General features: G+C 42.4%; 2 protein-coding genes across 3 annotated transcripts; one reads left to right on the top strand and one right to left on the bottom strand.

Moving 5' to 3' along the window:
• Positions 1–4,776: 4,776 nt before the first annotated feature.
• On the bottom strand, positions 4,777–10,523 carry LOC146554048 (uncharacterized). Its single transcript, XM_085255684.1, has 6 exons — positions 9,524–10,523; positions 9,213–9,418; positions 8,799–8,969; positions 8,209–8,361; positions 7,464–7,530; positions 4,777–7,345 (listed from the first exon to the last, which is right to left on the bottom strand). Exons 1-6 carry the CDS (start codon positions 10,218–10,220, stop codon positions 5,790–5,792), a joined length of 2,850 nt encoding a protein of 949 aa, XP_085111810.1. The 5' UTR covers positions 10,221–10,523; the 3' UTR covers positions 4,777–5,789.
• Positions 10,524–12,567: 2,044 nt separating this feature from the next.
• On the top strand, positions 12,568–26,165 carry LOC146554047 (amyloid beta A4 precursor protein-binding family B member 1-interacting protein-like). Of its 2 annotated transcripts, XM_085253370.1 has the most exons (13): positions 12,568–12,651; positions 16,342–16,401; positions 17,767–17,854; positions 18,486–18,697; positions 18,790–18,861; positions 18,961–19,120; positions 19,466–19,587; positions 19,685–19,759; positions 19,845–19,988; positions 22,198–22,308; positions 23,645–23,743; positions 24,005–24,089; positions 25,928–26,165. In XM_085253370.1, exons 1-13 carry the CDS (start codon positions 12,622–12,624, stop codon positions 26,056–26,058), a joined length of 1,389 nt encoding a protein of 462 aa, XP_085109496.1. In that variant the 5' UTR covers positions 12,568–12,621; the 3' UTR covers positions 26,059–26,165. The 2 variants fall into 2 exon arrangements, with proteins under 2 accessions (XP_085109496.1, XP_085109497.1); XM_085253371.1 differs by lacking the exons at positions 23,645–23,743; positions 24,005–24,089; positions 25,928–26,165 and adding an exon at positions 22,402–23,637.
• Positions 26,166–26,167: the final 2 nt, after the last annotated feature.

Here is a 26,167-nt window from a genome sequence, read left to right as displayed (position 1 = left end):
AAACTGGCATCAGAGGAAATCATAGTGAAATTAATGGTAATGTTTAGCCCCCGATTATAATGTGCTTTGTATAACAAATCTAATAAATAGTTCTTTAATGATCCACTTTCCATATTTGGGCTTTAACGTTTATCCTGATTTGGAGATCATTTAAGAGTTTATGTGTGTGTGGTGTGTAAAAAATCACACAAAAGCATACACCTTTTAAACAGCGGGACCTTCTTCCGAGCACAGAAACTGCGAGTGGATTGTGGGGATAAAAACTTCAAAACAAGTGAGAAGTGCTTCCAGATGCAGGGACACAACGAGGGGACGATTATTCACTTGTCTTCCCCTAACTTTACTTTCTTTCTGTATCGCTCTCCTTTTTCCTGTCTTGATGTGAAGTTTGTTTCAGTATCAGGGTAAAGTTTAGAGTGCACCTGCTTTGTGCACATTTTTGCTACCTCTTCGTCTGCAGTCTGCGCACCATATGTCGACCACTTTCCTTCCACCTCGTGCTACGCTCGGCGTCTGGCAGGCCATTTATCTGTCTGCCTGAGGTTTGTGTACTTGCCACAGAAAAGCACAAAGGTTTGTTTTCCATGCATGCATGTATAGACACAAGCTTGATGTGCAAAACATTTTGAAATACTGTATTTTTTTTAGGGAAAGCGATCCTATTGCAACATTTTTCAATGAGGGACTGTTGGGAAATTACTGGTGCTGGTTGTTGTGGTAGGGGAAGTGTGATGGTGGGTGGATGTAGACTGAAACATTAAAAGTTTCTGATAGTTTAGCCATAAAATTAAACCTTTATAGTTTTTATTTTCTCTTTAATTTCTCACTCTCTTCTGTCTCTGCTCATATTTGTGCAGTCCCTAAATAAATGTGTAGTCAGTTAGTGTTATGGCATTTATTTCCTGTCCTTTCATATTCTGAAAGCCCAGAAAATTGATAATATCAAAACAAATTATGGTTATATAATAAAGTCTCCGTGCAAAATCATGTACTGCCCAATGACACATCCATACCTAGCTGCCACACTCCTGCTTGCTCGATCATCCATCTGTAATCTATTATCCACAGTGCTAATGTTCTTAGCCAAGCTAGACGCAGCTCCAGTGTCTACTGCAGTGCCCTGACCTTTATCTTCTTCAGCCCACCGTAACTCATCCAGTCAGTCACCCATTGGCCTGCGGGTGGTTTCAATTTATCCCAAGACATACTCTCCTTCTGTTATGTTAGCCTATGTCTGCCTGCGTCTTCTCTTTGGCCTCCCAGCTAGGATTTTGAGAGAAGCTGTGCACAAACTTTTCATTTTTCAGGTTTATTCGTTTCTGGTGAAGAAAACACCGATCCCCTGTGAGTCTTGATTTAATGAATAATCTATAGCACACATAACCTGAGGGTCATGACTTCAAAGAGCGAAATAATAACATCAAGCGGTCTATCGGATTTTATAGAGCATATGCCCAGGATCGTTATGCACTTTTTTGATGTTGTGCCAAAGAAGTGCAGCACTCTGGGACTGAGGGTCATTGGTGGAAGTGAATAGGAAATCCATTAGGAGGTTAACTACCTGGCTAATATAATTTCAGCTGTTTAAATTCATGATAAAGATCCTCTGTTCTTAGATGTGTAATAGAAAACACCTGGCAACTTCCACTCAGAGCAAACATGTTTTGCATTCAGTCTCCACATCTCAGACTGAAGCATGTAAAGCTCTTGATAAGACTAGTGCATGCAAGAATATAAAGAGCCATATATGCACTCACAAGACAGTTTATTAGTTACACTTTGTTCAAAGGTTGGACTGTTTTTTCCCTGCAGGAGTGCCTCGAATTTCTTTGTGACATAATTTCCACAAGTTGCTGGAAAGATTCCTGAAAAGTTTTGTCCATATTCGCGTGATAGCGTCACACAGTTGCTGCACACTGATGATTCCACCGTATTCCAAAGGTGCTCACTTGCATTGAGTTCTGGGAAATGTCGAGGTGATTTTAAATCATTGTCACTGACAACAACTTTGAGATTTTTTGGAGTTTTGTGCCATGATGTGTTATCATGCTGTAAACACCTGACTATAGTTACACTGTGGTCACTGTGGTATCCCCCACACTATTCCACCACCACCAGCCTGACTCACAGACATCATAGATACAAGGCAGGATGGATCTCTGCTATCATGTTGTGTATGCAAAATTCTGACCCTGCCATCTGAATAATTCAGCAGAAATTGAAACTCATCAGACCAGGCAATGGTTTTCCAGTTTTCCATTGTCCAATGTTGGTGACCTGTGGAAAACTGTTGCCTCAGTTTTCTGTTTTGACCTGATAGGACTGTCATCCAGCGTGGCCCTTTGCTGCTTTAGCTCACCTCCTTCAAGGTTCAATATATATATCCACCAGTGATTTACAACTTCCTTGATATTTTCTCTGTATTGAAACTATTTCTGTAAACCCTGGACATGTTTTGTTGGGGGGGGATTGAAACTAACCGGAAGGTCGCCGGTTCGATCCCTGGGCTCTCTGTCCTGGTCGTTGTGTCCTTGGGCAAGACACTTTACCCTACCACCTACTGGTGTTGGCCAGAGGGGCCGATGGCGCGATATGGCAGCCTTGCTTCTGTCAGTCTGCCCCAGGGCAGCTGTGGCTACAACAGTAGCTTGCCTCCACCAGTGTGTGAATGTGAGAGTGAATGAATAGTGGCATTGTAAAGCGCTTTGGGTGCCTTGAAAAGCGCTATATAAATCCAATCCATTATTATTATTATTATTATTATTAGGAAGTGAGGACTGAGCCTGTCTCCAGCCGGAAACAGGAATGGCACTGTCCATCCCCCCAACGGGTCGCCCCGTCCGACCCCGGAAAAGGTTCTGGGAAGTGCTCTTCCCCCTGCGGACCGTAGTCCACTGTGAGGCACTCATCTCCTCCCGATGAGTCCCGGTTATTCGTTAATAGTTGTCTTGTGTTACTATTTATTTGTGTAGAATTTGTGTCCCTGTGGGCTTTGTTATTATAGGTAAATAAAATGAATTTGTTATCAGATATGTTATTTATAAGTGTATTTTTTTTGTGTGTATGTATAAAATGAAACAAGTATTTAGTTATTTATTAATGGAAAAAATTTAAATCAAGAAAAAACAAAAAAATAAAATGAAACTCCTCAAATAAAAAAATCAATGAAGCGTGTGCTTATGCCGCGACGTTTCGGCCAAGATCTGGCCTTCCTCAGGCGAGAAGCACACAGAAAGACAAAAAAAACGTGAGTTTGTGGTTAGGGTTAGGGGTTACCCCTTACCACCAACCATTCTTACTCTAATGCAGGACACCCTGAGGATAAAGTAAGATAAGATAAGATAAGATAAGATAAGATAAGATAAGATAAGATAAGATAAGATAAGCCCTTATTAGTCCCATATGTGGGAAATTTTTTGTCACAGCAGAAAGTTTAAGCGCAGTAAACGTTAAGATAAACACAATAGAACAGGATAAGATCAAATAGAATAACATACTATACAACAAGAATAAAATACTATATACAATAGAATAAAGCACTATACAAAATAGAATAAAATACTTTGTTATAGTAGGAAAAATTGCACTTGGTAGTATTGCACATCAGGGAGACAGTTACAATTGTGTATGGGATGTGTGTGTGTCTGTCTGCACATGTGTGGTCATCTGCAGTGACCATGTCATGGAGTCTGACAGCAGTTGGAAGGAAAGACCTGCAAAATCTCTCCGTCCCACATCGTGGGTGCCGCAGGCTGCCACTGAAGGAGCTGCTCAGTGCTGTCAGAGTCTCCTGCATGAAGTGGGAGATGTGGTCCAACAGGGATGACAGCTTAGCCATCTTTCTCCTGTCACTCACCACCTCCACCGGGTCCAGAGGAGATCCTAGAACAGAGCTGGCCCTCCAGATCAGCCTGTTCAGTCTCTTCCTGTCCCCAGCAGAGATGCTGTCACCCCAGCAGACCACACCGTAAAAGATGGCTGAGGCCACCACAGAGTCATACACTGCAAATCTCAAATTTTTACCAAGTATATTTGTCTAATTTCTAGTAAAAATATCTCATCACACTTAAAATAAGACACAATCAGCTACAGATACCTGTAGCTATCCGCTATCAATGTAAATGCATTGGATGTTTAGTGGTTGGAGTGGAGGATGTTTGTGCCTGCGGACGTCTACCACCAGCTCCAGCTCCACCAGTCAGTGCTCCCTGTTGTCCCCATCAGTGATAAGGCCTATTATTGCAGAGTCATCAGAGAACTTCTGCAGGAAGCACTGGGTGGAGTTGTGGGAGAAGTCTGCAGTGTAGATGGTGAAGAGGAACGGAGCCAGAACCGTTCCCTGTGGGGCCCCCATACTGCAGACGACCCTGTCCGACACAGCCCTGAGTTCTCACATACTGTGGTCGGTCGGTGAGGTAGTCCAGTATCCATGCTGTGAGCTGATGGTCCACTCCTGTGATCTCTTGGATGTCTAGGGGCCTAAATGTATGAGTTAGTGCCATGTGAGTGGCTGATTAGGTAACAATTAGGTAACAATCCGATATCCCAGTGTTTGTGTTGTGTAACTTTTTGCTGGCTAAAATTAGCTACCATTAGCTATTGCTATTAGCATGTGATGTTGTAAAAGTAAATCCCAAAGTGTGCTAAAAAAAAAAAACCTTTGTTATTAAGAATAAAAAATTTTAAATTTAAAGGAACAAAACGTTCTTCTTTCAAACTTTATCTTACTTTAAATGACTTTACTTCATGCCAAACAAAGTTTGCAATAAAGAAAAATCCAGTACAACAAAGGTGATTTTATTGGATTAACAAGAAAACATCAAATATACACTTCATTACAGTTCAGTTAAGATTAAAAGCCACTACATTATTTAAAATATTTAGTTTCAACAAGGCTTAGTGACTTTAAGTCCATAATATGCACAAAGTGGTCATTAAACAAAGCATGCAGTAGATATTCAGACATTTAGAAAATGGCGGCTAACATGAAACACATGCTCTTGAGAAAAACTCCTGAATGAGAATCAGTGCCAGCAGAAAATGCTGTAGTCACTGGCAGGATCTAAAACTCCTTTGGCGTCAACAGAGTGAACTGAATTATATAAATAAAAAACAGACAAATGTGAAATGTGAAAAACTGGAACTAAAAAAAGAAGAACTGGAGAATGAGAAATGATCACGTGAATACAGTTGTTTTGTGCTATCATATGTAGAAAATATTGACACATATTAATAGTTATATTATATAAATATAGCTAATGAATAATGTTACATTTAAATACACTACAGTCTACATTTAGTATTTTTTAAAAGACATTTTCTTTTAAACTCAAACAAAAATCAAGGGATAAATTCAGGTTTGGAAAGCACGGTTAACTCTGACCTAAAATAATAATGAACAAAAAGACTGGCACTGCTCTGACATCTGCGAGTTAAGTAAAAGTCAGTTAGCTTAGCTTAGCACAAAGACTGGGAGTCTAGCTACACAACACTGCATAAGAATCACAAAGTGTTGATTTCTTTAATTGGTTATTTTTTTACATTAAACAAATGTATTAGGTTTAAAGGTGCTCACAGATTACTTGTGGACAATCTTAGAAGCTATTTCCACTAGTTCACAATGTCAGGCTAAGCTAACAAGCTACTGGTTAATGCTTCTCTGTTAAAACAGATGAAAGTGGTGTCAATCTTTCTTTGTAACTCTCTGGAAAGTGAATAAGTCTCCAAAAAGTCAAATCGTTCTTTTGATTTTTGACCATAAGAAGAAACGTCATAGTATCTGGCTTTCATTATGATGCCACCCAGAGTGCAGATACCCCACTTCCTGTTTGATGGCTGATCTGGTTTACTCGTCCACGCACACAGTCTAGTAAAAAGAAAACCGCAGTGCCGTTGTGAACCTGGAAGGACGCTCGCAGACTCACACTGGCCCACTGGCTGCCCTCAGACATCTGGCCAGATACCTGCTGGGCAACAGGGATAGGCCTCGATCCCTCTCCTGAACCCTCTAAATCACTTCGTCTGAGCAGAGTCACCTTGACCAAACTGCAGGAGTGAATGAGTTTGAGATCCAGAGCAACACTGACTGTACCGCTCTCTCTGAATACAAAATCTCGTCTCTGATCTGCGGATCCCTTCGCCAGCAACCCCATTTGGGTCACTTGAGGACTGGTCTGGTGGAAGAACAATGGCTTGTTACGAACTGCTCCAGAGAGAAGGCCGGTGTTAGCCACAGAGGCAGAAAGAGATGAAGAAATGGCAGCGGGAACCCAAACCAAACTGAGAATACTGATACCCGTTTCGTCACCAAAGAAGCGAACGTTGCACTGCGCAGGAGAGAGAATCTCAAAACCCAGTGTGTCTCCCGGGCCAACTTGGGCTGCTCCAGACAGTGCTATTGATGTGTCTCGGTAATGGACACCTGTTTTAAAGGCACGGAGCAGCTCCATGCTGGTTCCATTATGGTTGAGGTATGCCAAAATTTGGAAGCCCTCACTCACGCATGCCTGGCCCATCGAGTACAATGCCTGTTGGAATACAAAGCGCACAGTCCCACTCTCTGCAAACCGGATCCCACGACCATCGTGAGTAAGTCCTACTACATAAGGGTCAGAGGTGGAGGTGGTACGGAAGACTGGGCGATAGTTTGTGTGGTAATGTGCAGAGACCATTGCCTGTGCTGTCATGGCAACCGCACCGGTGTCATGAGAGAGCCAGAGGAGGCTGAGTGGGGCAACGGAGGGGTCGAACAGCTGCAGACCTTCAGTGCTTTGGTTACAGTGGTGGGTGGCACTCCGGAGGAAGAGGGATATGATGTGACCTGGGGCGACCTGTGCTACCCCACTGATGCTAACACCTTGGAGCGATCTACCCTCCTGCTGCTCCACACGAACCCCACTGAGGTCACGACCTTCAGAGCCGGCTGTGTTGTTCATGCGCAGACACACTTGGATGAAGCTGCGGCAACCATGGGTCACTGAGAGATTCTCATCCAGCCATATGAGACCATGCTGTCTCAGAACCAGCTGCCCACTCTCAGTGGACACCACATCATCGCCTCTTCCCTGTATGTGAAGCTGCACACCGAGGAAGGCTTGAGCCAGCATGTGTCCTTTTTCCCCCTGCAGAGTCACATCTCCAGACCAGGACTGAGAGAGGGCACTGTGGCCAGCAGTATGGCCAGAGCAGACAGTGTCTGTGGTAAAAGTGCAAGGAGAGACCACCGTGTCTCCATCACACTCATTGCAGGCTTGACACTCATCCATCTCTGAGTTGAAGAAGTAGCCGCGGCCACACATTCCTGAGTGTGCTTCTCCCTCTCTCATGTCCTGGCATCTGAATCCACCTGGTAAGCACAAATTAAGAAAAGAACAAACAATTCTTCTCAGACATGGATATGTCTAGCAAATCAAGAAGCACTGACATAACAAAAATATTCAAATTTTTAAAGCAATTCAAAGCACCTGGAGTGTTGAGACACTTCTGTTGACCTCCGCACAGATGAGCTATTTCAAGACATTCATCTCTGTCCTGTAACAAACAAATGGAAACTTTCAGTTTGGAAGGTAGGATCAAGAGATGGGTTGCAAAGTAGCATGCAGATACTGCAACAACTCCAGGCAAGCACTGAAAAAGTACTGAACCAAAAGGCCTACTGCTTCTAATATGGTCCACTGGTTAAAAATGTTTTCCTTTGCTTTGACAAACCTTGTGATAAACCTTTTATTGTAAGGCTCATAAACCCTACAATAAAACACTTTTTTCCACAAGTGCATAAAGTTCTAAATGAATAAACTAAACTTCAGTCAAAAGAAGACTGCCATTTCCAGCTGCCATCATTTATATTCAGATACAAGTGACAACAGATATGGTATGATAAGATAGGACATTTTAAGTATAAAAAGGACCTGGGGTTGATATGGTTTGCAAAGTGGCTTTTAGTGGCAGCAGCAACTTTAGCCAAGCTAAAGCAGCTTAACTAGCCCACTCTGTATGAAATTTGCCAATGTGGATGCACAAAAACACATCAGCATAGCCATCAGTTGATTTTGTCTGATTTAGATAAACTTTCAGCAGCTGTTGCACAGGGATTCCAGACTAAGCTTCACTTGGTGGCCTAACTGATCTGATCTTATGTTACATTTTTGTCAAGCTGATTTGTCACCGCTTTCCTGTATGTGGTTAAAAGACATGCTAACACATGCTAACCTGGCAGATCCTGTCTGCGTGTACTGAACACTGGGCGACCAGGAAGAATCCAGCAGGACAGACGGTGCACTTCTCACAGCGAGGACGGCCACTGCTGTAGCCACAGTACTCATCAGGCCCACAACTGCCACAGGTCAAAAGGGGCCGACCCACCTAATGGCATTAAACACAATGATACTTAGAACCATGGTAGTCAAATATAATATTTTGATATTAGAATGCTTGACATAATGTTCACATAATGCACTCCAGTTAAAGAAATATGTTGATGCTAAAGTTAAAAATTGACAAAAAGATTTTTTAATATTTTATTTTATTTTTTTATATTCAGTGATAACAAGGGATATTTTAAGCATAAAAACAGGAAGGTGAGATTGATATGGGTTGCAAAGTGGCTTGCAAAGGCAGCCACAAGTCTATGCAGGCTACAGCAGCTTAACAAGCCCAAAATTGTCAAGTATGAATAGAAGTACACTCAGATTTGCTTATTTAAGATTCTCCTATAGTGCAATTTATGCTTTATATGACAGTTAGATCTCTTACATCTCATCACTACTGTAAACACGTTTATAATTTAGCTTAAGGCTCACCTCCATCACAGTGGCCTCCATGTCCACTTTGTGCAAAGAGAGAGCCTGCTGTGCTTGGTGAGCTCTAACCTGCCCACTTAAGGTTTCCATGCGACTGTCCAGCTCCCCCTGGAGGTTCTGGAAAGATGTTTGTTTGATGCTGTCCATCAGTATGTTGTACTGAGCCTTTACCTGGAGGAAGAGAGCACTACTTGTATAACACTTTGAAATTGTCTTATTTCTTCACTTTGCTAGGAAATATTGTCCTTATCTGATTCATAATGAAACTGATCTGTTTCAGGGAGTTGAGAAAAAGAATATAATTTCAGTGGATTAGGTGCTTTCTATGCACTTTAAAAAAAACCAAACTTAAATACTGCCCCAAGACTATGGGACTACTGATATCTCCCTCATTATCAGTCACAGCAGCCTTACTTGCTCCATCTGCTCATACATCCTCCTCTGCTGGTCAAGTATTTCTCTCTGCTGGTTGACCAATGTTCCTTGCTGCTCACTGAGCAGCCTCTGTAGCTCCTTGACCTCGTTTTGTTGGCCTTTGAGGGCCTCGACGAACCTTTCCTGACTCTTAGACAGCTGCAACTGCAGGACTAGAGCATCCTCTGAGGGAACGTCATTGTTCCCTGTAGTAAACAAAGAAACCTGTTACATAGCAACTGAAGTGATTATCATTTTTAGTTTATTTCTCTTTGAATTTTCTGACCAATCGCTTGCAAACTGATACCCACCTGGTTTCATGTCACATGTCAGCTGAATCCATGCTCCACGTTGCGACCCAAGGTCTGGGAGCTCGTCCAGAAATTGTGCCGCTCTGTCCGTCACATGAACAGGTGACGCGCTTCCTCTCCCGTCGTCTCCTTGCGTGCTGCAGCCGTCTCCAACGCAAAGCTTACCGTTCCTCTGGCGCATCCGGGAGGGCAGTTTACATCCAATGCCTTTGCACTCCCGCGTTGCGCTGTCATCACTCGTGGGGCGATGAGAGACGGTCGTCGGACAGGTGCCCCCGGCGCAGCCAGGGTGGAACACCTCCGCCGTGATGGTCCTCGGGTTCGTCCTCCTGGTGCCATCCGTACCTGCCGCCTGCGTAAAACCTCCGTGCTGAGGCTGGATGACGGTGTACGGTGCTAAGGGCGCGCTCTGTGCTTTGTGCTGACGGAAATGAGCGTCGTGTTGGTAAGTCGGATAGGTTTGTCCTTGCCTGGATTGTGCAGAGTGGTCAAACTGCCGTCGGGACGCGGATGTGTCCGTGCGCCCTTGGCACTGCGCTCCTACGCACGGTCTGCTCCAGTCGTGACCAGGAAAGCAGCGCGGTCCTCGGCATGTGTCCGATACACTCCCCGTGAAGAACAGAGTTGTGACAAAAAGTGAAGATATGAGAGAGATTCCTGCCATGTTGCAATCCTTAAAGGTAAAAATGTAAAACATCCACGTTTTAATGGGGGCCTCTCAGAGCATCAGAGCGTCCTTCAGACTTGTAGATACTGTTTGATCATCTCTTTAAGAAAATATCCATCATATCAGTAACTGCAGGATCAGCAATTGCCAGTAAGAACCGTAAGCAACTGCGCACTCGTGCATCTAGCCTCCATTGCGCACGAATTCAGACCCCTTTGCCCCTTCTGTGGATAGTTCGGTCTAGTCCACATGTGGCGCTCAATGCTTCTAATTGGCACCAGGTTTTGCTCCTAGTCTTAAATTAACCCGTAGCTTTCCCGGACATACCACTCTGCCGAGTCACTCCATTCCTACTCAAGCACCGCATATTTGGACTATCCTTAGGTTATTTTTATTCTCACACTTGGGATGGTCAGTCATAAGCACTTTTACACACATACAGCAGTGACGTGGAGCCTCTAAAAGGAATTTCACGGACTGTTTACAGAATCTTTCACATGTAACTCTTTCTTTCTTCGCCCTTTACGATTGATTTGGATGACAGGATTAACCCTGTGGCTTTTTAACAAGCCCCGTCAGAATGAAAAACTTTAAATGACATCAAAGCTTTGATCTCCTCTTTGGTTCTGGGTAGAGTGCTGACTTCTAAACACAACTCTGGTATATTACAAAGCTGGAGTCAAAACGGCTTCTCCTGTAAAATGTAAACTCTATTACATTTTATTGCCACTCTCATTTCCCTTCTCTGACCCCACATGGCTTTGATTAAAGCTTTAACCCACATTAGAAGCACTTAAATGCTCCCCTCTCTTCTTATTTTCACAGCAAAATGGCATTCGCCCTCTCATCATACACCAAGGAAGCCTGTGTGTAGCTGCACATTACTTTCTTGTAAATCAACCAGAAGAAGAGCTTACAAACAGCCACGATAGATGTCCTGAGCTGGCAATGCAGACATTCTCAAAAGGCTGTACAGAGGGCTTAAAGTGCAATGTGCACACACATATGCACAGTTGCCAGCTAATGTCGGAGGTGCAACACATAAATTAGCAAGTGTGAGACCACATAGGACTCTGAATATGGCGACAAGTCTCAGTAACGCTGAACAAAGGTTCACAGTGATTAAAAGCCAGATGGGGGGGTCTTCTATTATCTGAAAAGCCTCAGTACAAAAATATTTGTTACAGTTTTTACATTATTAGATTTTACACATTCTATCTGCACATCTGCACAGCAGTGCTCTAAATATTAAACACACTACACTGCATTGTCTACAATCGCACCTCTGCACTAAGTCGTGTGCATTTTATTTGTGATCGTGCAAAAACAAAGCACCAAAGGAGAAAAAAAAGTACACCACATCTTAAAATGACAGACAGATAAAGAAGAGGTGTCATCCTGATGAATCATGTTTATTCTATGCATCTATTCCTGCAGCTCTTTCGCGTTCCTCTGCGCTTTGCTCGCTCACATTTCAAAGTTGTCAAATACGATTTTGTTTGAGGGCTTAAAGCTGTTTGCACCACTCCACTCCACTCCACTCTACTCCACTCCACTCCACCACTGTCCATAAACAATCTTTGGTAGAACATCGTGCTGTTGTTCCCTTAAGTAAACATTAACATATGGCTGAGCAGCAGGGAGTCAGTACATTTAACATTTAATGACAAGAAACAGTTTCATCTTATCAAAACCACTTTGCATCAGGGAAAAGCTGAAACATGCGCACCACTCTCCTAAACTCAAAACAGCATTTTGTTTTATTGTAATCTGCAAGGGTTCTGTGTAGTCTATTGCACTGAATATAATAAATATAAGATCTGTTTTCATTCATATTTCAAAATGTTCTAATCCTTTGTGTGTGTTTTCTAAAAGACCTTTTGTTGTACGACGTTTTCAAATGATTTCCCACCAATCAACCTCGTAAATATTATGTAGACCAAATGTAAAATATAAAAGAAACATCACAGATCAATGTCAGGTATGGTAAACAAGTATAAGTAAACCAAATGTGAGAAAAAACAAGCTAAAATGTTCTCAGACATCTGAGTTTTAAAGGAAACTGGAAGGTTGCTGACATCACCAGCCCCCATTAAAATAATAAGTATTGTAAATGCAAATTTGTATTGACTAAGTACTACAATAAAAGGGTATATATCAGTAGCACATTCCCACATTAAGGAACTACTGATAGCTCTTACCAGAATAAAGTAGTGAAAACAACTGTGTGGCCCTGCCAGGCCAGAAGTAGAGCTCAGAGCACTACTTAAGCCCTATCTGCTTTACCAGAAAAACTTAGATCTACTTCCTGATTTCAGAGGAAGCTGAGCGAATATCTGTAGCATATCAGGCAGTGCAGACAAAGTCACATGTGCAAGCGCTCACATATAGACTGACCTGTCAGGGTTGCAGCAATGACACTCACTCTGTGATGCTTCCATGTGTCAAAGACAGAGAAAAGGTAAGAATGCTAAAAATGTGTTAATGAAAGATAGAGTTTGTATTTAAGTTGGTTGGAACTTCATAGTAAATCAATACAATAAAAAATATGCTACTACTAAATTCAGAACTACTGTGTTAACAGTTCAGTGCTGTGCTGCAGGATAGCCTTAAATAAAATGAGCATGATTAAATCAGCATTTAAGAGCTGCAGTCTTGCTTTTGCAAGTTTTGGTTGTTTCATGTAGCTGTAAGTCCAGATCAGCTCAGTGATGCTCTTGTTGCTCTGGCTCTCGCTGTATTTTGGGGCTGGTTGTCACACTGCAGCCTGACGTTAAGAGTGATCACACTTTCATGGTGAGCGATGGATAAGAATCGAATCATTTGAAGTATGTAAAGCTTTTGGCTTACTGTGCATACACACATTTCTGCCTTCTGTTGGTTCTTTTAAGAGTTAAATACTTGAATGGCCACATCAGCTTTGCTTAAGACAAACACATGCCCTCTCACAGCAGCCAGTGGACGGTTGTGCAACTAATTAGAAAACAGCAAGAAGCTCTCGACCGCAAGAAGAGAGAAAACATGTTGGTTTACTGTTAGCAGGAAATGCAATGTGATTCCTTTCATGCACGTACATCTCAATAAATCGCCTTTTGTGCTCAGGCTTTGGCACGGCCGCCTGCGTGTCTCTTGGCGTTGCCTCGTTTTTGTTGATGTGTGAGACCACATCGGGAGGCAGAGGCAACACTCTGACATGCCTGATGAGAGCATGGAATTCATAAACAAATGTGGTGTTTGCGATGCTTGCTTTCATGAGCGCAGTCTGCAAATGCACATTTGTTGAAATTAATCGGGAAAAATCAAACGAAAAGGTTACACGAGACAAAGGAGACGGAGGATTGGAATGAGTTTCACATGTGTGACGCAGAAGTCCAGAGGTAAAGTTCTGTAGCGATCCAAAAATTTCACTTTCATGTGGAAGCAATACCTAGTGAGCTACATCTCGCTCCACTCTTCCCCTTTTACCCCGTTTCACTTTAATGGTCTGTTTACTGCTCGGCGTAAACACAGAATGAGACTGAGCAACAGAGATGGCACAGTGGACGCGCATCTGTCGCATGAGAATGCGCAAGTTATGCAGAGACAGTTTATACATGTTTCAAACAACATGTATGACTCACTGCACACAGGACAGAATCTGCATGTTCTATACTTTAAGCTGCAACTTTAATGTTTGCAATATATTAGGGCCAAGCTAAACAGCCCAACCGATGTCTGCTGTGGTCATCGTTTATTTATATTACTGACCTCGACTTTATTATTCAATGTCCATAATCGCAATTAGGCTTAAAACGTCCTCCCTTAGTTACCCTGCATCAGACCTATGCTGCTGGGGGCTTCCCATGATGCAATTCACTCACCTTGTGTCTTTATATAACACTTTGCATGTAATCATTACTTATTATTAATCTCTGGCAGTCTTCCACTGGTGTGTCTTTTGTCCTGTCTCCCTCCCCTCACCCCCAACCAGTCGAGGCAGATGGCCCCGCCCCTCCCTGAGCCTGGTTCTGCTGGAGGTTTCTTCCTGTTAAAAGGGAGTTTTTCCTTCCCACTTTTGCCAAGCGCTTGCTCATAGGAGGTCTGATTGTTGCCGTTTTCTGTGTATTTTTGTAGCGTTTTTAACTTACAATCTAAAATGCCTTAAGCCGACTCTTGTTGTAATCTGGTGCTATATAAATAAAACTGAAGTGAACTGAATTGCGAATACAGGGAATACATTTGCATCTCATTGTTGAAATAGGTCTTTTAGGCTGGATGAAAGTGATTTAGATTTGAAATAGCCCTGAAGGTACTTCATTCTTCAAGCTTAATACTTCAAAGTATATATATACAAAACATAGAACCTAGAGCCAGTATTGGGAAAAGTAGGGACAAAGTCTTGCTTTTAATTACAAACGTGAAGAAATGTTTCACTTAAAATGACAGCACTCTTTAGATCTATGGGGCACTTTAGCGTCCTTTAGATAACAGTTTTCATTTTTACAGTTTGTAACAACACCTCTTTGGTCCATGCAAATTTTTTCAGCCAGAGCAAGCAGATTACCTTTTTTTTTTTAATGTAAACGTAAAAAACTTTATACAGCTAACAGGATTAATAGTGACTCATTGAGTCAAATCACAGCTAAAATGAGAAAAAATACAGAACTTGAAATCCTCAAATTACTAGAAATGACAAATTAATACTAATAATCTAAATAGTAAAGTTTGCCCACGAGCCCTTAACTTAAAGATGCTGTTTCTGAATAGCCCAGGTGTTCATCTTTTATAACCAGTGTAGGGTTCTTAGATGAAAGAGAAAAAAACCCAAAAGATAAAATCCACAGAACAGGACAGGGTGCAAAACTATACGTTAGCATGTTAAGATGGGTAGATCAGATTGCATTTCTAATGTTAAAGACAGTCAGTTGCACAAACAAGAGCAAAATCTAACGATGTACAAAAAAAGAATGGAAACAGTTTCCACCTCACACATTTTGAAATTAGAGCAAAAAAGATAAGAAAAGCTAATAATAGATGCAAACTTGCAGAGCCATTGTATGACTGCAGTGTTACGTGCTTATGTGTCATAGTAAAAGTGCAGAAAAACATGATGTGTGTGAGGATCAGGAAATGGTATCATGCTTATGACCTGCTGAGCTCATAAAATCGCACATACAAAAGAGGCAAGTCGCTTCAAATAAAACGACTATTTTAAATCTTACCACCATCCCCACCTCTATATTTGCTGTACGTGCAGCTTTCAGAGTCAGGGTAAGCTGCTGGGCTCCTTTCAAAATAAGTGCATCTACTGGTATTGATAACCACATATTGCAACAGTCTTGCAGAGTTGGCAAGAAGCAGAGGGCTCATTCTTCAGTTTGCTTTTCAAGCCGATCCACATACAAGACCTAAAGCTGGCAAGATGCCGCCCCCATATGGAAAATCCCAGACACTGAATTCCACAGAAAATTTGGTCTGGTGAAAACCTTTGATCTCAATGAAGCCTTTTTGCAGGGCTGATCAATTTAGTGCGAAGAAAACAAAGCATTTGAGTTTTAGCTATCGCTCTTCCATCACAGACTGTACAAGGAGTTACACAGATGGCATCTACAGGAGGTGAAAACTATTTAGCTTATTTAAGAAATGTATCTATGCTGTGCACTCATACTAAAGAGAACACTTAGAAAATGGAAGGTCACAAGCTCCACGTTTGCTGTCCAAGGAATTGAAGCGACTTTGCAGAAAGAGCAGCACAGAAACAGCTGCTTCGGCTCTTTGTAAAGTCACCGAGATGACACAGCGGATCATTGCTCTTGAGTGCTCTGTCTAAATAGATGCTGCACTTTGCATTTTGTTTATCCCCTGTTGCCATGGGGATTGTCACATCCAGAACTGTGCATGTGTGCGCATACGCTTACTGGTTGTGTGGGCCCTGCCACAAAAATGTCAGCTGTTATGCCGGACAGCACCCCCCCAGGTTTTCCACAAACAGAACTGACACAAAACAAACACGAAACTGATCGCAAAACGAACTGAAATCGCCCAAAGTTTTCACTTCCTAGTGCCTCCTACAGGGCGGTTCACCATTATCTACTTTATTTTCTGCATCTTGCATTATTCTGTCCCCCTACTGCTCCTAAAAAATCTGAATTCCTCGTTCTACCGTTTGCAGATGGACGACATAGACGCCATGTTCACTCACCTGCTCGGAGAGATGGATCATCTCTCTCAGGTGAGTTTTCTTTTCTTTTTTTTTGTTTTCGATTTGATTTGATTGTGATGCTGTAACTGATGAACATTTAAGGTACATGGTAATCCCTGTAAAAGATTGGAAAATGTGTGAATAGTGCTTCATGTTGACACTGTGCAAGATGCCATTCTTTTGAGGCAGGAACAGGTTAATGAAAGTGAATAATCCACTCAGTGTTTTAGTCATAATCTGGGCATTGTCTGATTACAGCCTTTTTGTTTTTGCAAGACGACTGTAATGCTGACATGTGAGGTCATCATCTGTGGATTGGACTGTGGGCAATGGCTGCAGATTTCCTTAAGCACACATAAGCTGCTCATCATAAAACTGCAACTCGCCAAGAAACACATTATACACTCATAACTGATTGAAGCCTGGGTCTGAGACTTGGCGTTAGTGTCAATTTCCAAGCCCTGCATGTAAGCTGCAAACGAGCACGGCCCTGAGAATGGAATCAATCTATGTTCAGTATTACATCATGCTTACCAGAAAGGCTCCATTTGTCACTCTGACTTGCATCCTCTCTGGAAAGCCATCACAGTGATAAACACCATTTCAAAGACTATTAGGAGAATTCGCGAGAGAAGCATTTAGAGTTAAGCGTCGACCCCCAGAGACTCTTAGAAACAAAAGGATTTAAATGATTCCACTTATTGCCTTGGTTGGGTTGGTTCTCTATGCTTTACTGCCTCGGAGGTAGAAAATCTTTTTTAAAGGAAAGTATAAAAAGGTCTGGTCTAAAGAGGCTTGGAGGTGTCATTTACGGAGCAGCTCCAGTATGACCAAATGTGTTATTAGGCACAGTCAGCAGGGTGGAACAGCCCGCTCGGAGGCATTATTTTGTTTCCAGGTTTTCTGCCCAGGTTGTTTATGAGTGAGCCTGCAGAGACAGAGCATGTTAACAATTAAAATCATACAGTTTGAGTCTGTTTCTTGATAGCAAGTTTTTTAATGGTGGGGACACTGAAATATCAGAGCCATTTCCTTAGTTCGGAAGGCCCAATTATAAATCACTGATTATATGTAATGTTGTGATGAATCGTTCTTTCTTAACAAACACACTTGTGATTTATTGTCCCCTGCAAACACTGAGCGCAATGTGTTTCGTGTTACCGATTTAGCTCGGAGACAGAGCGTGATGAAGTACAGGGAAACAAGTTACCAAGAGACAGCAGTTCAGAGTATTTTGAGGACACAGGGTTTCGATTTAAAGCGCCACTTCAAACTATGAACTGTTGCTTCCCTCCAAGAACACGACCTATGTGATCATACATGTGTTTTTCACGACATGCAACTGTAATTCATGGCTGTGGGGATGGCGGGGGGGCTCTGATGATGTCCCTGCAGAGTCTGAAGACTGAAGGTGACTCACCAGAAGCAGATTCTGCGGCCCAGACAGAAAAAACCTTTTCCATTGGCTTCAACGACCTGAATGGTGAGTAGTCATGCAGATGAAACTGTTTCACAGAAGAAAAGCGTTCCCCCTCAGCCTCCGAGTAGATGCTATGGCATTAATTTGAAAATCCAAGGTGACTTCCTTCTTGAGTTATCACAATCTTCAAATGTGTACTTGAGTTCTTTGGGAAACTCCATGTTGAGCCCATAAAGTAGGCCAAACAAGTAGGCAAAGGCAGTGGGAAGGTCTGGCAGATCATCAAGAATAATGTCCTCTTCCAAAACAATGGCAGCTTTTCGGAAAACTTGACCGATGGCGGGGTCCCATTTTGACCAAGGGGCAAGGTGACTGAGACTTGACGTTGTGGAGAATTTTAACTGATTCATCTGTAGTACCTGATGAGCTTTTTATGGCCGAGGTGCAAAAAAGGCATATCAGCAATTTGAAACAACCAAAAGCAAACTGTGTTTTAGTGGAAGGGGGATACAGGACACTGTACGCTCCTAGTTTCCCAGGATTCCCTGGTATTCCCACTGGAATATGCTGCTAGTTCATTTTTTCTCAATAGATGTACCTTGCCAGTTCAAGTTTTGAACTAATCAGCTTTACGTCCATGATTCTCCAACTCACCCTCTTGAGGTCATAGTTAAACCCACACATCTCCTTACAGAGTCGCTTAATGAACTGGAAGACAATGATCTGGATGCTCTAATGGCTGACCTGGAATCAAAGTCAGCCGCGCAGGAACCCCTTACTTCTGAACCAAACATCGGCGGTACAAACGATCAAACTGCACCACCCGCAACAACTCAGAAACATGAGCCAGCCACTGCCCTTCCTCCTCCACCAGGCACAGATGTATCCTGCAGGAACATGCAAATGGTAAACCAAAGTTTTGCACTGAGAGAAAATATAAAGTCAGAATTTCCTGGACATGGGGCGTCAAAAGAGATTACGTTCTTCTATGTTTCCAGAGAGAACCCCAAACAAAAGCAGAGAAAATAAAACTAGCTCTAGAGAAGCTGAAAGAAGCCAAAATGAGGAAGGTAAGATCAGCAGATTTTCTTTTGTGTGTGTGTGTGCGTGTGTGTGTCTCATCGAAGCTTGCATTTAATCTTGAGTTAAAGTAACTGTGCCTCTCTCAGTTGATTGTGAAGGTGCTCATGAGTGACGGCAGCTCCAAGACGCTGATGGTGGACGAGAGGCAATCGGTGCGAGAGGTCTTGGACAAACTGTTTGAGAAGACGCACTGTGACTGCAGCACTGCCTGGAGTCTGTGTGAGACCAACCCCGAATTGCTGATTGGTGAGATAAAGACACACACACGTAAACATGATAACAGGTAGTCAAAATAACAGAGGAGTCTTCCTCCCCTCACTCCCAACTGGTTGCAGCAGGTGGCTGCTAAGCCTGGTTCTGCTGGAGGTTCGTTCCTGTTAAAAGGGAGTTTTTCCTTCCCACTGTCGCCAAGTGCTTACTCACAGGGGTATTGTGTAATTGTTGAGGTTTTGTCTGTATTATTCTAGAGTCTCTAATTTGGTGCTATAGAAATAAAACTGAATTCACTTGAATTGAGCACACATTTCCCACTTTCCAAAGTTTTTTTGTGGAGTGTCCTCCCTTAATTTGCTTTTTTGTCCATTATTTCAGAAAGAACCTTTGAGGATCATGAACATTTGGTGGAACCACTGTCTGCTTGGACTCGGTACAGTGAAAACAAAGTCTACTTTTTGCCAAGACCACAAAAGTATGTGATGTTCACAGACCCTCAGGTGAGCAATATGGTAACAGAGCACCTGCTTCTTGGTGAAGTGTGATTATATGTTATAATGCTCAGTCAGTAAACTGTGCTTTTCTCATCTCGTGAAGATATTTTACATGTGGAAAAAGGATAAGGCAGCATTGAATGCGATTAACCAGCAGGCTAAAGATCTCCTTGTCAAGGTCAGTCGCAGTGCCACATTTTTGCATCTCATTGATGGCGCCACGTTTCAGTTTTGCATTTCATGCCATTCCTCTGACGCTGCAGGAGAATTTCGGGGGTTCGACTTTGATCGTTCCCGACCTAGAGGGCACACTTTACCTCAAAGAAGATGGGAAGAAGGTTTGGAAACCGCGCTACTTTGTGCTCAGGGCTTCGGGCATCTACTTTGTGCCCAAAGGAAAAACAAAGGTATAACAAATCAAAGTTTCTATTTGTATTGTTGCTTAAAAGAAAACAGGTTTAGCAACCTGAGTGAGCAAAGTCATTTCTACAGCTTACACCAGGCTAGCTGTTTTCTGCTGCTCGGCTTTAGATGAAGCTGATCTCAATGAGGCCTGTCTCAAACCTGAATTGCTGTAAACATTTAAGCTACATGTAGATACTGTGATAGCTGCACTGAATTCCAGCACATATAACTTTTTGTTGTATGTATGTTGTGTATATATCTTCCAATTCACTGTCACCAGAGCTGTAGCCTATCCCCAGCTACCATCGGTATCCTGCGACAGGATAGGCCAGTCTGTGACAGGGGGGCCAGCACAGAGAGACAGGCACCAGTTAACCTAACCCCACAGCTCAAAGACACACATCCACACAGATGTTGGATTTGAACCCAGCACTGTTGCTGTGAGGCAACCACCACGCCACCATTGCTTGCTAACAACAACAGTTTGCAAGTTGTTTCATTCCAGTTAGTCCTTCATTATGAAATATAATATGATCAAGATTTACAAAATAGACTTAATTTTTTATTCAGCATGACCCAAAATGATGAACCATGAACTCAGCAGGAGTGTTTACAGAGGTCAAGTCAGGAAGCTGTTTCCGCAGACTTTTTGCAAACACGTCTGTCGCCATCTGGTGGCCTTCAGACAGAATGCAGCTTTTTAGGCACATCATGTTGTAAGCACAAGACCCTTAGTCATAGACGTTTTACTGTTTATTACTAAAATGTAAAAGCCAGTTCAATGAGGAGAGATCCTTGGGGGCTTATTGGCTCAAAGAAGGCGGGCAAGAAGGTGATTGGACTAGAGTAATGATGTCAGTATTGAGATCGACCGCGTGGGAAAGCGGTTGTGAGGTAAAGAACAGAAAAGCAGCGGTAAAGCAGGCAGATAAAGGAGTGTCTTTCTAACTGGAAATAAGAGTCGCTGTAGTGCACGCCTATCGTCTGATTTTGTCTCATGTGAATTTACTAAAAACAAAACCATCTTAGTGATGACGCAGCCCTGCTTTCTTTTCTTTTTTTTAGCAACAGTTCAGGTGCATATTTCAGTTCACTGCTACTGCATGTCATGTACAATGTAGCAAAGTCTTATTTAGATCACTTCTACACACATACAGCAATTGAGTTGACTAACAAACATCATCAGAATCTTGCTAATTTACAGCTTTAGTAAAATGTTTTTCACCTGATTTAGTGCCAGGCAGTTCACTTCCCATTTATTCAGCTTTACAGAAGGACTGCTGATCGTAAATGTGTAAAGCTGAACATGTTGGTCAAAACTGAGTTTTTCCTTCCCACTGTCACCAAGTGCTTGCTCATTTTTCCCTGTATTACTGTGGGGTCTTTACCTTGCAATAGAAAGCACCTTGAGGCAACTGTAGTTGAGATTTTGTGCTATATAACTAAACTTGAACTAAATCGAATTGTTAAAGCAAGTATGAGAGCAGCCAATAAACAACAATCCAAGAATATTTTGCCTGCGTGTGAAGTGCATAATGGCATCCATCTGAGCGGTCAAGCATCACAGAGCTGGAAAGACACGAGGAAGAGCTGGAGAAATGAAGATGGACAATTTGAATTGCTGCCTCGCCGACGCTAAAGGGAAACATGTCGTCTTTGTCACTAAAACGGAGAAGACAAACACCGCCCGTCCAGGCTTGACACCAAAAATCGTCTGAGTGAAAGAATTCGCAACACTGTGCGAGGCAGATGTGCAAATCACAGACATATAAGGAATCATTTAAGGAGACATGGATGGAGCAGACGTTTGTGTCTTATGTGTCTACATGAGAATAAGAGCAAAAAGAAGAAGTAAAGTACGGCGCCGTCATCCGTTGGTCATCTACAGTTCCAAGAAGTGAGACTTTGAAGTTTCAGCTGAAGATCAACATCTTTTGACATGTGTGAACATGATGTGTTGAACATTGAAATTAAAGGGAGATTAACAGAGATTAACAGTATAATTTCCATGGTACTGAGCGTGAGTGTGAACTCGTGGATTTGCATCAGAGGCCATCTGCCTTGATTTTAATACCTACCACAAGCGCTGCTAAACAATGAGACAAAATCACAAACATTTTGTTATTTTATAAGGAAGCCAATGTCTGAGCTTTTGTTCTATGTATCTGTCTGCCATAGAGTCATAATATCCTGTTGTTTTCTATATTCCAGTCGTCCACTGATCTCGCCTGCTTTGTCCATTTTGAAAAAATCAACATCTATATGACCAAGAACTACAAACAGAAGTACAGAGCTCCCACCAACTTCTGCTTCATGCTAAAGGTCAGCTCAGCAGCTTGAATCTTAAAGTGGCGATGGCATCAAGAAGCCCTTTATGCAACTTTCCTATTTCTTCACGCTTCTTTCTGATCATAGGCTGATGTTGCAATCACACAACAACAAAACCGCTGTAAACAAGATCAGCTGTTTACTCGGGACCCTTCTTTGTAAAGTCACAGTGTAAGGACACTTGCATACTTATAAGAAAAATTACCTGAGTTACCATTTTTAAGTCTGAGATGCATCCATTCTCATTAGTTCAAGTAGTCTGATCTGTTTTAAGCACTCTGAAGGCTTCCTGAACATACAAGAATAAAACAGACCAGTGACCAGAAGTGCAGAGTGCAACAAGAAGATTGTGGTTTGGTTTTTATCACTTATTTTAATTCAGTTCAGGGGCAGGCCTAAACATGGAGTGGTGCAAAGTGCAGACCTGAGGTAGTACTATTTGAAGGCCATGTAAGTTTATATCTGAGGGCTACTCAGCTGTAGCTTAAGACTCATACTGACTCATATTGTTCTCCATTAACATGTGTTTCAAATATCACACCAACCGAAGTGACCGCAGTTAAATGATACCGGATGCACTCAGCATACAGCTGCACTCCAGCACAACAGATCAAGATGGCTTTTTTCAGATGATGCAGTTAAGTGAGGAAGTGGTACTAGAAAAACAAAACCTCATTTGGTTTCGCCCATACTGACCAGTGGGTGCAACCTAGTTTCCTGTTTTTGGGGTCGTTTCTCAGTGTGTTAAACAGATTCTTCTTAGCTGTAAGAATTTGACCAGACAATCACGTGCACTCTGTAGATGTAGTGTTAGTCACGCGTAAGATTTCCACAATGACAGTGGCACAGCAATGATTTAACCCTTCAGTGCTTATTCACGGCCCACTCTGTAGTTACAGTTTGGCATGGCCTGCCCTCTGCTGGATGCTTTTGTGGATTACAAATATATATTTTTACAGAAGCACCAAAATCTAGCATTTAATTTAATATAAATGAGACCCACTTCCCTACCTTTGGAAAACAGTGGGACATTTTCTGTGTGTCGCTGAAAGACATCTTGAGTAAATGATGTCAGCGTGATGTCACAGGATTTGTAACTGTGAGCTTAAATGTGCAGGTTTGGAAAGATGTTGGCTTTTCGCAGGTTGCTAAAAGAATTAGACTTATGGGTAACGTAGGATGCAGCGTTTTAGAGCCTTCTGATACCAGAAAGCATACCTGTTGACCATTTCTTTCTCTTTTCTCCCCATCAATGAAGTGGACTGTGATACTAAATGACTGGCCGTCCTCTTTGGCATAAAAGCTTTCTTTGTTGTCACTCTTTTCCCAGCACCCATGCATCCAGAAAGACTCTCCCTACATCAAGTTACTTTGCTGTGATGATGAAAAAACACTGGTGCTTTGGGTCAACTCCATCAGAATAGCCAAGGTCAGATTCAGCCCAACTGTAGCACAGCTCGCTTTGCCATACACAGTGAAATTAAAAACCGTGTTCAAACGGTCCACTCGTTCAGGTTGATGGATGGAGTCTACACCTTTTAGAAACTACTTTTTGGTGTGTCATGTAATTATGTGACTCCAGAAATGTCTGCCACGGCGTGAATGAATGGACAGTGCAAACACAGCCCTCTTTTATACATATAGAAGATATATGTATATATATGTCACTGTGTCCTCTGTGTGTGTTCAGTATGGAACTGCCCTGTATAAAAACTACCAGGCAGCGATGAAGAGAGCTTCTCCTACGAAAACCCTTCAGTCTGCTGCATATAAAGGTAAGTTTCAGTGTCTGTACTAAGATATAACTATGTTAGAATAATGAACATGCTGATCCTCCTTAATGTTACTTGCCCTTAGAATTGCATGCAGATATATTGACATGCAAATTTCCAGAAGTATTATAACAATCTGTGCACTATGAGTGAAAACGGTTCTTTGTGTGCTAAAATAAGGCAACTGGAAATCGTTAAGCTTGTGAAGACATTCATCCTCACATCCTTCTGCAATTTTAAAAACAAAACATGGATAGGCGTTTAAACCCTAGTGGGGGTCGTCCTCTTTGGTGGTAGTCGCTAACCTTCTAATAATCATGTACATCATCACATGAGCCATGGTGTGTAAAATGGCTTGGGTCATTACTATCACATCAGGTTAAGAATGAAACCACGGTGAGACTTTGCCCCACCCTATTGAACTCAGAACCTTCTTGCTGTGAGGCAACAGTGCTAACCACAGTGCCACCGTGCTGCCCAAAGCCCCAAATATTTGCTTATTTTACGTTGAGTGATGAAATTTTAAATTAAAATTGTTTAGCTTAAACTATTTCTCATTGTACATTTATGAACCCATTCCCATAGTTACTTTTGCTTTACTTTACTCTTGTGTGGCCACAGATCATTAATCTCTTCGTATCCCTCCCGACTGATTTATCTCTAAGTTTCCTTTTTTGGAAATATTCTTGTCACTACTGATGCAGCGAGTTGGTGTTTGCAGCCCATTCATGTTGCACTGGTGGAACAGCTCCTCCAGGATGGCACATCCATGTTTGGCATCACTAGGTTTGTTATGTCTGTCAGTACGGTCTCAAGAGTGTTGGCGAGATACTAGGAGACAGCCTATTACATAAAAAGAGTTGGACAGGGCCAAAGAAGGCCAGAACGACCAGTATCTGCTCCTCTGTGCATAGAGGAACATAAAATGACGTCCAACAGCCTACCGTTTGTGTTTCTGACCAAGCTGTTAGAATCCCACTTTGTGATGGTGTCATGAGGACCCCACATCATTTAGTAGGACCTGTACTCACAGCCCAGGACTGTGCAGCTTGACTGCCAGAAAACACCAGAACTGGCAGGTCCACCACTGGCACTCTGTCGTCTTTACAAATGAAAGCAGGCTCATGTCACAGGCATCAAATAGTCAGATTTTATGCTGCCTTCAACATTATTCAGTGTGCCAGTTTGGCAGTGTCATGTTGAATGACGAATACCACCCTGACTGTTGTGAACTGGGATGAATTTGTCCAGCCTATCATTAGACATTATGTTCATGCTGTGAGGACTGGGTTTCTCCTGTTTCCGGGCAGTAGCCAGCCTCATGCAGCCCAAGTGTGTAAGCAGTGCCTGGACGTCGAAGGCGCTGATTGCCCATTGACTGGCCCTCACCTTCACCAGAGTTGAATCCAACTTTGGTGAATCCAACACTGCCAAACAGCGACTTGTCCAGGAGCTCAGTGATATCCTGATCCATGTCTGTGAAGAGATCCAGCAGGACACGATCCGATTTCTGACCAGAAGCCCAGAGGCTGTTGGGACTGGATGCAGCTACACAGGGGCACCAGTTGGATCAGACTGTGATTTCAGTTTTGAACTTTGTTTTTTTATGTGTTTGTGTTTTTTTTAGTTTGTGCTCGATGAATTGAACAATCTAAATCAGCAAAGATTTTCACCCTGAATATTTCATTCATCAAGACTCGATGTGTGTGTTACCTTTTTTATTCATTTTTTGAACAGTTTCTTTGTATCATCTTTGTATTATGTTATTTTCGGCATAAAGTCCTGAATATTTGAATCTGAAACTCAAGACTTCTTAATTTCATTCTTATGTGTCTTTACAGAAAAATCCAGTGGTCACACCCCTGAGGCGGGTCTATCAGCACCCAAAACCGCAAACCATACTGAAGACTACGAATATGAGCCACCACCCGACTTCATCCCTCCTCCCCCTCCAGAACGTACATCCTTTTGAGACTTTGTGTACATCGTGAATTAATCTCAGATAGCCTCGATTTAGCCAGTTTCTCCTAAAATAAGGCTGCAGTTACACATAAACACATAGCAGTGGTAAGATATAAGCG

The sequence above is a fragment of the Mchenga conophoros genome, linkage group LG18 (genome assembly GCF_057382185.1).
Source record: "Mchenga conophoros isolate Kocher_MC1m ecotype Shallow Benthic linkage group LG18, M_conophoros_male_GT1.1, whole genome shotgun sequence".
Classification (NCBI taxonomy): Eukaryota; Metazoa; Chordata; class Actinopteri; order Cichliformes; family Cichlidae; genus Mchenga; species Mchenga conophoros.
This window is presented reverse-complemented; position numbering and strand designations above follow the sequence as displayed.

Bases quoted from the DNA above. Each gene is read 5' to 3' on its own strand.
- LOC146554047 (XM_085253370.1), top strand. From the start codon at position 12,622: ATGCTTCCATGTGTCAAAGACAGAGAAAAG. The intron at 12,652-16,341 runs GTAAGAATGCTA...TACCGTTTGCAG, and splicing joins GTGTCAAAGACAGAGAAAAG to ATGGACGACATAGACGCCAT. The intron at 19,760-19,844 runs GTCAGTCGCAGT...CTGACGCTGCAG, and splicing joins CTAAAGATCTCCTTGTCAAG to GAGAATTTCGGGGGTTCGAC.
- LOC146554048 (XM_085255684.1), bottom strand. From the start codon at position 10,220: ATGTTTTACATTTTTACCTTTAAGGATTGCAACATGGCAGGAATCTCT. The intron at 9,419-9,523 runs GTGGGTATCAGT...TGTTTACTACAG, and splicing joins GACATGTGACATGAAACCAG to GGAACAATGACGTTCCCTCA. The intron at 8,362-8,798 runs GTGAGCCTTAAG...TAATGCCATTAG, and splicing joins TGGAGGCCACTGTGATGGAG to GTGGGTCGGCCCCTTTTGAC.